This window comes from Tetrahymena thermophila, assembly GCF_000189635.1.
Source record: "Tetrahymena thermophila SB210 genomic scaffold scf_8254361, whole genome shotgun sequence".
NCBI classification, from domain to species: domain Eukaryota; phylum Ciliophora; class Oligohymenophorea; order Hymenostomatida; family Tetrahymenidae; genus Tetrahymena; species Tetrahymena thermophila.
The window spans coordinates 23,668-40,384 of NW_002476145.1; the positions used below are offsets into that span (position 1 = coordinate 23,668).

The following is a 16,717-nucleotide window of genomic DNA, read 5'->3' on the forward strand; positions in this document are numbered from 1 at the left end:
TTTCTAAAAAGCCTCCTTAATTACTTAATAGCATTTTTTATTTTTACTTGCCATGCTGAATGCTAATATAATAACCTTAGTTAACCTTATCTAATATTTAATAAAAATGAATAACAAATTATGTATAATAAATGCACAAAAAATGAAAATTATTAAAAAAACAACTACAGCAGAATGCTGTTATAAGATGAATTAAATTCTATAGTTTATGTAAATCCACTTAAAAAAGAAATGTACCCAGAACCTTTTTAATAAGTAACTTTATTCATGTATTTTTGAAATAATAATAATTAACAAAATTCATTTTTCATTATGCCTTTAAGATTGTCTTTTAATTTTCTTTCATTCACAAAAGGATACAATATAAAAAGGATCAGAAGAGCCTACAACAATATTTATGGTGGTAAGAAAATATTTATCATATTTTAACATCAAAATTGATTTTTCTAATGCAAACAGCCAAAATCAAGCACTGTTGATATCATTTTCGATTTAAGGCATGTCTAAAATCAAATATAAAAGTCTATAAGCTTTAGCTATGGCAAAGACTGGGATGTAATTATTTGAAAATACTAAAATTAATTTTTTTTGTTTGAATCACTTACTTATTTTATATAAATATTAAAATATTTTTATTCATTTTTTGCTTAAGAAGAATTGATTGATGCAGGAAATAATATTTTAAAAACCTAAAATTCAAAAATGAAATAGATAGATAAATAAATAAATAAAATTGATAATACCCAATTAACTAACTAAATGACTAACTTAATAACTAAATTACTAATTTTGTTTATATCCAATTAAAATTAATTTAAAGATAGAATATACAGATACAATAAATATATTAATTAATAAATAATATTGCCAACAGATTGCGATTTCTACAAGCTAGAGTTTCACTTTAGGTAATTGGACACAGGACTTTGAATCAAATAAAATTGATCTACCTGAATCATTTTTAAACAGCACGAATTAAAAAACAGATAGTCATAAATTTGTTTTATTTGCTTATGAGGATATGCATCTCATGATATTCATAAGAATTCTTAAAATAAAATTCAGTTCTTTAAGTTCTTTATTTATTTAAACCACAAGTGTTCATATCTAAACTCCATATCGAGCTTCTATGAAAAGTGGACTGATATTTCCTTTCATATTGTGGAGTAATTCTCCTGTAAATTTACCTTTAAATTTACCTGAAATGGTCAATCCGAATTAAGATTATCCTTTAAGCATAGTTTCATACACTACTGCAAATCCTTCTTAGCATAATCATCCAATAAACCTGACTCAATCTTCAGCATATACATATTACATAAATAATGATAGATATTGGAAGAACTTGCATTAACTGGTTATACCTTACCTGCCCTATTTTACTAATTGTAAAAATTATGGATAATTCATTTATCTTCATTAAATTATAGAAAACCATGAGTTATGCCATCTTGTTGACCCAAAGGATACTGAGCCTATTAAATAAATTAGTTTTTAATAGGAACCTGTTTCTGATTAATGTGAAGATTTAAAATTTGAATGCATAATGGATGATGCATTTTATTCTTCTAATGCCCTTCCAAAGTTATACTAATTACCAAAAAATACTAATCTATTTTATATGTCTGCTAATCCTGTTGACATTTAAGATATCTCTGTTGATGGGCTTTCGTTCAAAAAGAGTGAATTAATCCCGGTTGTTTCTTTAAATTAAGTTCCTGCAAATTATCTACCAGCAAGTATTGAGCTCGCTATTAATTATTACTAAGTTGATAAATACCATAAAAAGATAATCAAATGTGAAATGGAGTTTAAGTCTCTTATAAATAAAGAGACACTATCTTAATAATCTAATTTCACATATGAATTGCGTTTTTCATTCCATTCTATGAGCCATGCTGAATTAGCTATTGCTTTTGCCTTAGATTATCCTATCTACTTGATTCTTTCTTGCATAATAGGTTTATTCAGTATTGCAATGATTTGTATATATTTTGCCTTCTACAAGATTGGAAATTTGTAAATACTAAAAAAATTTAATCAATTTATCAAAATTAAATCAATAAAATCTTATTTATAAATTTTAAAATAATCAACCAATTAATTAACATTAATGATAAGGTATTTTTATTAAGCTTAAAATGATTATTTTTTAAATAAAAAAAAGTTTAACAAGAAGAAAAATAAAGACCTCGTCAAATTATTTCTTTCTTTCTTTTCATGGATTGAAAGAATTATTTCAAGAAGTTTATTATCATTTAACACTTTACCCGCCAATAATAAAGGGAATAGTTATATCATTTTTCCCTAAAATAATATTATTCACTATTTTATCTGTCTTGATGATTGGGACTTTTTGGGGATACACTATTATTGGCTGCAGTAGTTTAACTGATGATTATTTATGCGAGAATTCTCTTTTTGAAATTTTATTTGTAAATTTTATCATTTGTTGATGGGAAATAAATAGATTTGTAATATTTATCAAAATAAATAAAAAGTAAGAAAATATTGCACAGGAAACAAGAAGAGGTAGGCTAGGAATAAGTTTAGTTGTTATTGGATTTTACATATGTGTTAGAATGGCAATAGTTTTTATTCCAGATACATAAGAAGATAAAATATAAGAAGAGGTTACTAAATTCACAAAGAAAAATCCTGAATTTCGATACAATATAATTTCGATATTAAAATTTCTTTCAGATGAGCCTAAGCTTTTGAAAAGCGAATCTTATGATGGAAATATATGGAGAGATAAAGTTTGGAGCAGAGGATTGTTTATATTTATAACAATACTGGTACTAGTTTTAATGGTTATTATTTTATACCTATCTTTCTCTGTTTACTATGCTACAAATATTTGGATGTTTATATTTATACTCAAAATAACATAAATTATTATTGAAGAGGGTCTCAAAGTTTATGTAGAAAATGAGCTCTTGCTAGGGAGTTTAAGTTGTGTTATGAGTAAATTATCAAAAGATTAATTCAATATATTATCATTCATTTTTAAAAAAAAGCTATGATAAACACAATATCTGGATTAGGAGCAGAAAATTACTTTGCTTATCTAGTAAATGTTTTCGTTGCTCTTGGAATTATGTGTTTCGAAAAAGTGAGTTAAGTGTTGATAGTAAAATAAATATCTCGAAGTTTATTCAAAGCATCAAAAATATTGAATAAATGGATAGAGAAGTAAATAATTGAACTATTTGAAATATCAAAAAAATAATAATTATTTATTTTTCTTCAGACAATTTATCACAAATGATAATGAAGAAACAGAAGAAAATGATGAAGAAGATGAAACAAATGATATAAATAGTTAATAAGAAAAAGAAGAATTTCATTTTAAGAAATAGGAAAATATAAGAGATGGTATATTCATTATTTTATTTTATTTTATTTGTATAACCCTTTTTTTTTAGATATTAGTGAAATTGTCCTAACAGAGATTTATGAGGAGAGTTTTGGTTCCATTGAAGATGATGGTAAACTATTTGTTAAATTATTTTTTGTGGTTTAATTATTTAAAAAATTTATAAATAAAAATTAAAACAAAGATTAGTTAAATTTATTTACCAAAATTTAAAATATAGAAGCTGAAACAGTTGAAGTAAAAAGGCAAAGCTTGTAAATAATAAACTCAATTGGTGATGTTTATCAAGATAAGTTAATTGAGATCAATAAATAATAATAATTAACATCTAAAGTAAGAAGTTATAGCAGCAATAGTGTGGAGTGTAATAGTGATCAATTATAGGATTAGTTTGAGATCTTATTTTAGCACATTTTCGATAAAAAGTTTATGAAAAATTATAAAAGGAAAGAAAGATAAGAAAGCTTAACAGAAGACGAGGATTAGCAAACTTAAAAACAAAAAAATTTAGAAAAAGAAGAAAAAAACAAGTAAGTTAAAGTTTTCACAGACTTTTGCTACAAATCTCTGAATATCTTAGAACTTGTAAATTAAAACTAAATTTCTTTCTTTCTTACTTTAAGAATTTTGCTATTAAAATATTTTTAATAAATAAATAAATAAGCCCATTCAAACAGCTTTTCTTTGGTTGTTTTATGATTCTAATTAAATATTTACTAAGTGGAATATCACAAAAGAAGGTCTTGTATTTTATTTTCTTTTCTCTATATTTGCTATCCCTTTTCAAATATGTGTAGATATTCTTTTCATCAAAACTGTTGAATAATATCACGGGGTTTGTATTAAAGATTATGTAAAATCAGTAAAAGAAAGATATATAAATAGAAAATTTAACTGGAAAGCAGATGATACCTCTGATGCCTTAAACTACCTTGAAAAAGAATACTAATATATTGATGCTTGGTGCTTTTCCTCTTAGCTTTTCTTTTGTTACTGTATATTCTTGGCTGGTAACTCTAAGATATTTAAAATGTTTCTATTTAAGCTATTGATTTATTTTTTTTATTTTAATTAAAGGTTCTATAAGCATTGTTTAAGGTGCAATTACAATAATAAATAATCAATATAATTTTTTAGGAGATTAAAAGCTTACTATTATAATCATAATATGGGTGGTATTTTGCTTTTTAGTTGAAAGACTATGCTTTTTTTTTTATGAACATTCATAAATATGGAAGAAAGATTAAAAATTTACAAAAAAGATACCTAAAACTGAAGAAGAAATAAGTTTAAAATAATAAGCACATGAATAGATTTTATCAATTTAAAATTTTAATTCCCCGAACATAACTAGATAATTACATAATCAAAATACTTTTAGAAGGTAAGAAAAAATTGAAATGGATTTATCGCCTTTGCAGGTTAATTCAAATAAAGAGCCTATGACACCAAATCAAATTCTATCAAATATTGATCCAAATAAATTGAAATACCAAAATACTTTTTTTGCTTAAAAAAGCCCATTTTAGTTCGCAAGGTAGACTTCATCAAGAGAAAATTTTAACAAAAAAAGTGATGATAGACTGTTCACTTTTAATTAAGGCGTTTTAAGTTAATCTTAATTCCAAACTAAATAATCAATCCTAGCTAATCAATATACAAGAAAATTTTCTACATTTAACAAGAACACTATTAACAGTAATCCTACAATTTAAAAGTTTTTTAAAAGATATGAACAAAATTTATATGATGAAGAACTTGAATACGAAGATTTCTTTAAAGAAACGGCTAAAGAGATTAATAAAAATATATATTTAAAAATGTATCTTGACAGAGAGGTAGAAAATGCTTATGAGCAAAGTATTCTAGTCCATTCCTTTATCTTAGAAAATCTCTCAGAATAAAAAATGCAAACGTATTTTTAATATTTAAAATTTGTTTAATTAATAAATTAAAATTTATATTTTAGAAGTCCTTTGGCTGATTTGACAAATTTAGTAATACAGAAATTTAAATACTCTCAAAATAGTGATTAAAAAAGATTTTAGTGGGAATCTTACAAAAAAAATTTCAAAAAAGTTAAGAAATACAAAGAGCGTGTTCAAAAGTTATCAGAAAAGAAAATTCACCTTTTAAATCACGAATACAAAGATGAAAAGTTTCTTCAAAAATTTATTAAAAGAAATTAAATTTGGATAAGAAAAAATATTAATATTATGTTTGATGACCTAATAAAAGGAGTGTCTCAATCCTAGCTTCCATTGTATTAAATTAAAATATTTTCCTTTTAAAAGTTCATTTATTTATTCAATTTTTTTTAATTTAAAGACTGAGAAATCATATTTTAGAAGGTTTTAATCAAATATATGGAGATATAAAATAAGGTTCAGATAATTAAGTAAAATCTATAGTTTAGGATTAAATAACTAAATAGGAAGCTTAAAAGTATATTGGAACTTATGTACACTATATTTTAAGATATTGGAGATAAAGATCAACTAATTTATAAATTGCTTAAAATGTAGTTGGTGGATATTTGCTAAAAACTAATAATTCATAAAATTGTGAGTATTGTAATAAGAATTGGGGATTATAAGTGTAAACAAAGGAAAATGTGGAAGATCTCTTTAACATTTTTTATAAAAATGAGTGCAGAAGAATAAAATTTTACTTTAATGTTGTTTAGTTGTTTGAAAAAGATTGTTTAGTTATTGATAAAAACACCTATAAAAGAGATAAAGAAAGATGTAACACATTGAAATCTCTAAAATTCATAAAATTTTAAGATCCTATGTTTCAAGAAGACTTTAATGAGAGTAATGAAAATAATATTTTAGATAACTCAAAAGATTTTGATGACACCTATAATAATGACAAATCGTATGATGATTAATAGATATAATTATCTTCTTAATAAGAAATAAATTCTTATTAATAAAGAAGGAAAAATTCTAAATAAACTGCCTTCTTTGTTGAGCACTAAAATTTAAGTAAAGAAAAGCTATCTCAAATAATGAACAAAAAAAAATTTATTGAAAGATGGTAAGAGTTCTTTTTTAAGAATGCAACTTTTGTCAGTGTCTGCTTCTAATGCAATGAGGAAGCTATGGAGCAATTTATTTATTAAGTTTAAAGAGAAAGGAAAATTAAAGAATAAGAAGATCTTTTATTAAAATAGTATTAATAGCATTTAGTGAAACTTAATGAAATAAATGACAATAATATTTTACACGAGCTTGAAGAATAAGATAAAAAAGATATCGAGTATGAAAAAATTGAAGAATTTGGCTCTAATTACAAATAAAATAGCTGGAAGAAAAAAGATTAGAAAAAATTGAAAGGAACAACGATAATAGAAGAAGACTTTTGTGAGAGAGTTATTAACGAAGTCGTAAATGAAGTTAAAGAAGATGAGGAAGATGATACAGGCTATTACAATAACTTAACTATGAGAGTAAAATCCTTCTCTAGTAAACCTTAGAGGACATCTCTATTTAATATAAGAGAAAAGGCTGATTCAGCTTCTTCAAATAAAGTTGACAATGTCTCTTCATTTTCTCCAAAACATTATCAAAGTCTTTAATTAATAAAGCTTTAAAATATTGGATTCGATTAATAGAATAAAAATAAAGATGAGTGTTAATCTCATACTTAAAGAGAATCTTAAGATATTCAATAAAATCAAAAATCTCTCCAAACTAATAGAGGTAGCCTTTTTTTAAATGCTAAAAATAGCAGTAAAGAAATCCATAATAAATCATAAAATTCAGGTGAAAAATCTTTTAACCACAAAAGCAACAGCAGTAGCAGTAATAGTAGTGAAAATAGTAGCAGCGAGAACAGCAGTGATTCAGAGTCTCGACAACAAAATGATAGCAAATTATAAAGAAAGAAATCGATTCATCTAAAAAGCAATAAAAGTTTCAAGTCACATGAATCCAAAACTCATCCTTTAACTTCAGAATAGTTAATAAAATCTCATAGTTAAATTAATAATTCAGTTTAAAGAGATAATAATAATAATATAAATAACAATAAAGATAAAGAGCATATTTAATTATTAGATCCCCAAAAAATATTAGGAGAGTATAAATTATAAAAATCAAGTAATACCTTAATTACATCTAATAATGAAATCGATGCTTCTAACTTAAATAATTTCATTGAAAATCCATCAAATTTAAATTAAATTATGAGTTAATAGAAAAAAATAATAAACTTTAATAATATTTAATAGAGTAATTATTTTAACAATATAACTATTTAAAAAACTGAAAATGCTTAAACTGAAGATTTTTTCTTCTAAAGTGCAAGAAATATTTCATAGGATTACTAACAAGCAATTAGCAGTTAAAATTAATACATAGAAGAAGTATTAAATTATTCTAGTAATATTTCATATAATAAGTAATCCAAAAATAAAGAAAACTGATGTTTAACTTTAAATAAATAAGTTTTTGGATATTCAACAAATTATTTTAAATTCTTAATAATAAAAAAATTTAATTAAATTTTTACAGTATTAACTCTATTTTTTTTTGATAATTTAATTCATAATTTGAAAAATCATTTATATTTACAGTTAATTTTAATTAAAAAAATGGATAGAAATTTGTTATTTATTTTTTGGATTAAAAAAAAATGATTTTAATGATTGTAAAAATGTGGATTTTTTAAATTACTTGTTTTTTTTGAATTAATTGAAATATTCAATAAATAATTTGTAGATTCGTTTATTAAAATTAGTTTCAGTAAAAAAACATTAAATATAATTAAACAACATAGTTTTTAATTAATTAATTAATATATTAAAGCTTTTATAAGTTATTCAAATTAATCAGTTTTTTAATCAAAGAAAGTGAGTAATTAGATTGAAAAAATTTAATAAACAAAATCAACAAAGTAGAAATAATTAACAAATCTAACAATTTGAATCAATATAATTATAATTCACTATTAAAATGATCAAATTTTTGTTTTTGGCCTTTATTTTTTATTTCTAATTGAATTTGATCATGCCAAAGACCTTTAAATCATAAAATGTAATTAATTCTTGATGACTCTATTAAGCTAAGCATAAATTACTTTATGAATTAAACAAATTAGATTCATAGTGATGATGATTCACAAAATTTTAAAATAAAAAGATCACTCCAAGGAAGCTAATAATTGTAGACAGATGAGATTTTATATGTAACACCATTAAAAAAAGAAATGTATCCTGAACCTCTTTTTTAAGTAAGCAAAAAAAGCATAATTTTCAAGAAAAATTGATTTTATAAAATAAATACTCTATAAATACTAGGATGAAAGATTATTTGATTTTGAAGAGCCCATTACTATAATATAAGTGGTAAGTACATACATATATATTGTTTTGATTTTGTTTGTTTCAAAAATGGATTTTTAAAATTGCTTTTAAATATTAAATTAAAATAAGAATCAATCTAGTAGCTTTGATATAACATTTGATTTGAGACATATTTATGACTTGTAAGATAGTTTAGAATTCAAATATAATAGAGATTGGGATGTAAGAATTTAAAATTATTTTTAATAGTTGTTAAGTAACAAATATCTTATTCAATTACATTGTGCTACTTTTTAAAACATTGCTAATTTTTATTAAAGATAAAAATAGATACTAATGAGCTAAAACAGCTTCTAATTGCATAAAAAATTTATTCATTTTCAATACTTTCAATAATAATATTATATTTTAATTTATTAACTACTACTTTTCTAATTTTTATAGATTGCTATTGCTGTCAATAATACATTTTATTTGGATTCATGGAGAAATTAAATAGATGATTATATAATCGTTCTTCCTGAAACATTCGAAAATGATAATATTATTAAGGAAGATAGCCATAAGTTTAATTTATTTGCATATTATGACTTAAATGTTATGGTTTTTATAAGGATCTTAAACTCTACTTTCTCAAGCTTTCGAACTTTATTTTTTTAAACGGTTACTTTTAATATTAAAACCCCATATAGGTCTATTTACAATTAGAATAAGATTTTTGCTTTTGTTCTTTAAAACGAAGGAATAGTTAACTTACCACTTAATTTACCAAACATGACTGCTAATACTTAGAACTATCCTAATGTTATAATTTCTTATTCAACGGCTAATTCCTCGGATTCTCTTTTCCCATAAAACATAACGCAGGAAAGTATTTACAGTTCATATGTAAATAATGATAGATTTTGGGTAAATATGCAGCAGTTAACCATTCCTTATATCCCTTATTTCTCAAACTGCAAAAATTATGGATAATTTATGTATCTTCATGATATTATAGAGGATGGAAGTATATGTGATTTAGTAACTCCATAAGAAACTAAACCTGTTAAACAATTAGGATTTTAAACAGCACCTGTGTCAGATAAATGCGAGGTAGAAATAGAATGCATTATGGATGAAGCATTTGTTTCTTCTAACGCATTACCTAAATTATACGAACAGCCAATTTTAACTAATTTATTTTACGTAGTTACTAACCCAATTGATCTGAATGAAGTCACAGAGAATAATTTGATTTTTAAACCTGAGGAATTAATTCCAATTATTGCTAGTAACTAAATACCTTAAGGACATTTACCAACTTCTATAGAGCTCAAACTGAGCTACTATTAAGTAGATAAATACACGAAAAAGATTATAGAAGCAGAAATAAAATTTGGAAGCTCTGTAGACATCACTACATTACATAATTAAGATCAATTTTAATATAAATTAATTTTCAATTTTCATTCAATGAATCATGCAGAGTTAGCTATAACTTTTGCTTTAAAATGGTCAACTTACTTGGTACTTTCATCTATCATAGGAACCTTCTGTGTAATCTTTATATTTTTATACTTTCTCTATTGGAAGACAGCTAATTTGTAAAATTCGATTTTAGAGTTTTTCGTGTTAAAAATAAATTTTGTAAAATAAGCATCGTAAGAAGGAAAGTTATCACAGACTCTAAAAACTTTCTGATTTCTGTAAATAGATTAAAAGAAATTTTTGTTGAGCTTAGATTTTTTCTTTCTCTTTACGTCCCCTTTATATAAGGCATAGTTATATCAATAATTCCTTATTTTACTTTGCTATTTATTGTTTCTGTAGTCATGTTAGGAGGATTCTGGAGTATCCCATTTTTTGGATGTAAAAGTTTGACAGACGATTATATTTGTGAGAACTCTGTTTTTGAGAAATACTTTGTAATTAATTAATTAAGTTTAATTCTTATTTGAGAATTCTTTAATTAATTATTTTTAGGGCCATGAAATAGATTAATATTAAAGAAGAGGCAGACTAGGTGCTTCCCTAGTTATTATTGGGTTTTATCTACTCATAAGAATTTCTATTGTGTTTGTCCCAGAAACAACAGAAGAAAGAGTTTATCATTAAATAAAAAACTATACTCAAAGACATTAAAATAAGTAATATAATTTATTGACCATATTAGATCATCTCTCAGATAGATTAAATATTTTTATGACTCAGTCTTATGATGGAAATATATGGAGAGAAAAAGTATGGAAAAGGGCTATTTATTTGTTTTTGATTATGTGGATATTAATAATAGTTAATGTGATTATCACTCTGTCTTTTTCCCTTTTATTCGCTACCAACATTTGGTTTTTTATTTTCTTGTTTAAAATCAATCAAATTTTTGTTTTAGAGTGCACCAAGATTTATGTCGAGAATGAGCTTTAGTTGGGAACTCTTGCCTGCACTATGTGTAAAAACTTTTTTACTGAATTATTTTTTTAGCTAAAATATTTAAAACATAAAAGTGATGAACAATTCAATTTCAGGATTAGGAGCACCAGATTTTTTTGAGTACTTATTTAATACATTTGTGAATCTTGGTATTTCTACTTATGAAAAGACTATTTAAGTCCTACTTGTTGAGTTTTGTTCTTAAAATACATTTAAAATGGTGGCTCGCTTTAAGAAGTGGTTAGATAAGTAAATTAAATTCACATTTTCATTTTATCTTTATTAATTATTAAAATTGTGAAATACAAAAGACAATTTTCACCTTAAGATGAACAAGAGAGTCTAGATGATGACGTTGAGTCAAGCTTGGAATTATAAAATAATTAAAAAGGTGAAGATAATGAAATAATCGAATAAGATAACCATAAGAAAGGAAAAGATTTTTTTGGTAATTTTTAATCTATTAATAACCATAATTTTAAATTTGGATATTTAAAATTAAGTAAATAGTGAAATTATGTTGACTGAAAATTACCAAGAGAGTTTTGGAACAAATGATGATATAAGTAAGTTCTTTAATTAAAATGTTTTTTCAAAAAGCTTTTTTATATTCTGTAAATTTTTAATCTTTGCTTTTATGTGCAGGAAATCATATAATTGTTATGAGATTACTGTTTTTTCTTTATTTTCCAAATTTATTATTTTTAATTTATTTTCTAATATAATGACAACTATGAAAATATATTTTTTGTTTATTTTCCAATTTGATTTAATAATATTTTAGAATATTTAGCCTGTTATATTTTTAGAATTCACTTTTTTATGATTTATTAATGAAAAAAAATTAAATTAAAAACTATTATTTTAAAAGAAATTTAGTAGGAAAATATAACGGATTTCTAATAATAGGTATTGGAATAAGAAAATATATAAAGAGAAAAATAGTACTCCAAAGAAAGTTTGGGAGATATGAGTTAATGTTAAATGGATTAAAGCTTTCAAAGCAAATATTTAGTTGATGAAGATTAGTTTGAGGATACTTTTTAAAGTGTCTTTGATAAGAAATTCATGAAAGGTTTTAAAAAATAAAATAATAAAAATCATTAAGAAGATTTAGAAAAAGAAAACAAAAAAGAAGAAGAAGAGCTCAGATTTAAATAAAATAAGATTTTTTCTGATTTTTGTTATAATACATTCACTGTGTTAGCAACAGTATATAAATTAATTTATTTATTTATTTAACTAATTTAAATTAAAATTTTTTATTTAATCAATAAAACAAGCCATTTTAGGTAATAGCTCTATGGATATTTTATGACTCGAATAAGATGTTTGTGAGATGGGTAATATCGAAAGAAGGCTTAGTATTTTACTACCTTTTCAATGTTTGGAATATCCCTTTTTAAATCTTTGTTGATATACTTCTCCTCAAGTCCGTTGAGCAAATCCACTAAGTTTCTATAAAAGAGTACGTTAACTTGTGTAGAGAAAGATTTAAAAACAGAAAATTCAATTGGAAAGCTGATGATACTACTGATGCTTTAAAGTGCTTGGAGCCAACTTTACAAAAAATTGATGTCTGGTGTTTTTCTTCCCAGTACTTCTTTTGCTTAAGTGTATTTGTTTCAGGTATTTGATAAATTGCTTTAATTTTAATTATTTTTTTATATTAAACTAATTATTTAACATTTCATTTTAAAATTCAAGGAATGATTTGCGTGTTATAAGGTGTACAAACTATCCAGATAAATAAATTTAATTTATTTGCAGATAAAACTTTAGTTTTCCTACTAATTTTTTGGGTATTGTTATGCTTTCTTATAGAATAAGTTTGCTACTTTTTTTATAATCATACATCTTTATGGAAGAAAGCAAGTAGTGAAAGTAATTAAGAAGATGAGAAGGAGAAAATAATTTCAAAAGAAAAAAATGCCACAGAATTACTTGCAAAAATAAATAATATAAATATAATAGAAAATAAATGTAATACATAATTGTAAGAACTAGATTTAGATTGTTCACCTATTATTTAGCCTTAAAATTATGATTCTATTGTACAAAATAAAGAATCTATCAAACAAAATAGATTTTTAAAAAATATATCAAAAGCAACTCATTTCTAAGATATTACAAATGTCAACATGTTAGGAGTAAGAAATGAATTATTTAACTCAGGTTTTTAGTTGAACTCTTTGAATGCATCAAGATAATCTTTATTTTCAAATAATTTATATCAATAAAATATCATTGAAAAAAAATTAACTGAAACCATTTTGTAAAGAGTCCAATTTTAAAATAATTAAACTTAACAAAACTAAGAATAGGAGGACTAAATGCAAAAGAGAAATCAAGAATTTATTTTCAAAGAATAAGCTAAATTTATTAAAAATAATTACTACATTTAACTGTATTTGAAAGAGGAGATCTAAAATGTAGAACAATATGATATTTCAGTTTAAAATTTTATTCATGATCATTTATCTTGTTAAAATAAATTTCAGTAAGATAAAATATCTAAATTAACCAAAATGTAAAATATATTTTTAATAAAAATACAGTGCAACCATTCAAGAAAAAATAGAAGAATTCATTAAAAGAGCAAAAAATTAGCTGAGTAATAAGTAAATATAATAACAATGGCTCTCTTTTAGCTCTAATTTCTAAAAGGCATACCATTATAAAGAAAAAAAATAGAAGATTCTAGAGAAAAAAATTCGTTTCTTAAAAAATGAATACCAAGATGAAAAGTTTTTAAAAAAATTTCTTATCATAAATAAGACTTGGCTAAAAAAAAATATTAAAAATATGGCATATGATATAATAAGAGGGCCTTCTTCATCTACAGAAGATTAATCAAGGTAATTAATACAAAAATCTTATAGCAACAATATCACAACTTTTACTGACAAAAATTAATTTTTTAAAACTTTGTCTTTATTTTAAATTGATTTTTTTTATACTTTTTATCTCATCCACCTCAATTAGTTTAGAAATTAACTAATTTTTTAGCAGCACTTCCCAAAAACCCTCTGAAATTATTGAATAAGAGAAGGCTTATTAAATTTCCTCTTAAAACCTTATTTAATTTATCTATTGATAATAAATAATTAATTTCTTTATTTTAATTATATGAAAAAAATAATTTATTCTCATCAAAAATTAAAATAAATTGATTAAATTTTATTTTTTTTGATCAATAATTATTCAAAATACATTTTTCTAATATTTATAATTAATTTCTTTAAGGTAAATTTTATATTATTGTATAAAATGATTAGGTTAAGAAATGAAATAATTGAGTAATTTAAGATTATAGGGGGGAATTTAAAAGAAGCTACAGTTATATCTTCTTCAATATAGGTCTAGCCTGTCCAAGGAAGAATTCTTTCTTAAAAAGTGTCTCAATAAATATAAGGCACATATATTCAAGGTATTATAAAATACTGGAAAATGAGAAGCTAAATACTTTAAATCGCTGAGTAGTGTATAGGAGGTTTTATGCTAAAATCTTAAAATAGTTATTGTGAATACTGTTGGAACTAGTGGGGATTACTTGTTTAGGCAAAAGAAAATATTGAAGATACTTTTAATTTATATTACAAGTATGAATGCAGCTTTTTAAAAGCATATTTTAACGTAAAAACTTTGTACGAATAAGACTCTTTAATTTTAGATACCAAAGGATATGAAAAAGATTTAAAGAAGATTAAAATTTCAAATAAAATTTTCTTTTTAAATACAAAGTTTTTAGAAGAAGATATTTACCATGAAGATCTTCTTCAAAACTGGGAGAATTCGAAAGAAGATAATTTTAACTCCTTGTAAAATAAACAAGGTAAAGAATATACTTCTGTATTAAAAGAAAATTTAAAAGAAAATCTTCTCAAACAATTTTATGTCTAAGATATATCTAGTGATATTAGAGTGAATTAACATAAGAAAACTTTTAATAGAAAAAGATTCATTGAAAGATGGCAAGAATTTTTCTTTTTGAATACAACATTTTAGACTATTTGTCTAAAATGCAATGATATGGCCTAAGACTAGTTCTTAAAAAATATATAAGAATATAAGAGAAAACCTTAGTAGGTACTAAAACAGCAACAAGATCTCATTAAAAAGCAGCTGAAGGATTTGTATTAGAAATAAAATGATCTCTCTAAATTAGATGAATAAGATGAATTTGATAATTCAAATGAAGTCGAAGAAGAGATTTAAAAATAAGGAGATTAGAATACATTTTTCTAGACAAAAAGTATAAATTAGTATGCAGATGTAATACATGAAGAAAATTAAGAAGAGGATGAAGAAAAGTTAGAAAAGTAAAAGGAAGACAATGATGTTACTTAGTTATAAGATATTGAATATAGAAAAATAAACAAAGAATAATCATAAGAGCAAGAGCAAGTAGAAGAATGTTCAGTTTTTACTAGAAATACCCCTTTAAAAACCTCAAGTTTTTCATAACACAGATAACAAAAATTAAATTCATAAGATAATTTAATAGATGATGAAGATAATGAGCTCTTACTTGATAAATAAAAATCACCTCTATATTCAAATTCTCCACCTAGTAAATCTATCTATTAACTTGAACTTTAAAATCAACTTTCATCAATAAATAATGAAGTTACTTATGAAAATGATTATCTTACTGAAAATATATCATAAAGATTTACTAAAGATTAAAAAGTAACTGTTTTTTAGGAAGAATAAGAGAGTAGCAGCGATTCGAGTGATTCAAGTGAACTTAGTGAATAAATGAACAAAACTGAATAGTGTAAAAAATAAACTATTTTTAAATCTAATGATATTAGTATTGATAAAGACTAATAAAAAGATTTTAATAGTAAAAAAGAAAGTAAAATTTATACACATAACGACTGTGATGATATTAGTAGTGATAGCAGTTGTAGTAGCAGTAATAGCAATATTGATCCCTAAAAAATAATTCAGCTTACAGAAAAATCAAGAAAAAGCAAGAAGAGTTTTAAATCGTATGAGTCTAAAACTCATCCTATAAGCTCTGAAAGTTTTCATTTAGAACTAAATAAGTAAGAAAAAAATTTATCGAGAATGAGCTAAGCTGAAATGAATCAATACTTTTTATACCCTAATACTGGAAAAAATGTACAATTAAGAAAATTTTCTACTAATTAAAGCCATAAATTGATAAATATACCAACAACAGAAGGCTAATTTCCTTTTCTAAGTTTATCATAAAAGCTAATACAAGAAAACAAAAAAATAAATTTTGAAAGAGACATTCAAAATAATTCTAAATATGAAGAAAATAAAATTGATTAATAGAATTTAAATTAAATAGATGAGTAAAGCAATCAAAATTCTTGATTAATTAATTCAATTTTAAATGAAATAGGAATCAAAATATTTAATTAAAAATAAAAAAATGGTTTTTATTAAATTAAAAAATAATTTTTGCTAAATAAGTTAAGTAAAATAAAAAATAATTTGTATTTTTTTAATATTTAAAACACATTTTATTTTGTAAATTTGGATGTAAAAATACATTTATTTTTTAAACTTGAACTCAAATAATTAAAATTTATTTTTTTTTTGCTTCAAAACTAAGAAATGTATGTTGAAATCTATTG

General features: G+C 23.3%; 2 protein-coding genes across 2 annotated transcripts; both read left to right on the plus strand. All coding sequences in view use genetic code 6, as the record gives it.

Annotated features, from left to right (window-relative positions):
- Positions 1-120: 120 nt before the first annotated feature.
- Positions 121-7,811, plus strand: TTHERM_001193551 (transmembrane protein, putative; the record flags this gene model as incomplete). The annotated part of the gene is made up of 14 exons (XM_012800344.1): positions 121-255; positions 356-403; positions 460-555; positions 875-2,019; positions 2,168-2,435; positions 2,502-2,967; positions 3,021-3,195; positions 3,254-3,378; positions 3,429-3,491; positions 3,600-3,964; positions 4,044-4,389; positions 4,457-5,294; positions 5,349-5,642; positions 5,708-7,811. The coding sequence occupies 14 exons, from the start codon at positions 121-123 to the stop codon at positions 7,809-7,811; spliced, it is 6,468 nt and encodes a 2,155-aa protein (XP_012655798.1).
- Positions 7,812-8,394: 583 nt separating this feature from the next.
- Positions 8,395-16,454, plus strand: TTHERM_01193560 (transmembrane protein, putative; the record flags this gene model as incomplete). The annotated part of the gene is made up of 14 exons (XM_001029999.2): positions 8,395-8,421; positions 8,486-8,617; positions 8,685-8,732; positions 8,820-8,912; positions 9,135-10,229; positions 10,656-11,121; positions 11,177-11,351; positions 11,414-11,550; positions 11,606-11,668; positions 11,974-12,314; positions 12,386-12,731; positions 12,810-13,602; positions 13,661-13,960; positions 14,381-16,454. The coding sequence occupies 14 exons, from the start codon at positions 8,395-8,397 to the stop codon at positions 16,452-16,454; spliced, it is 6,090 nt and encodes a 2,029-aa protein (XP_001029999.2).
- Positions 16,455-16,717: the final 263 nt, after the last annotated feature.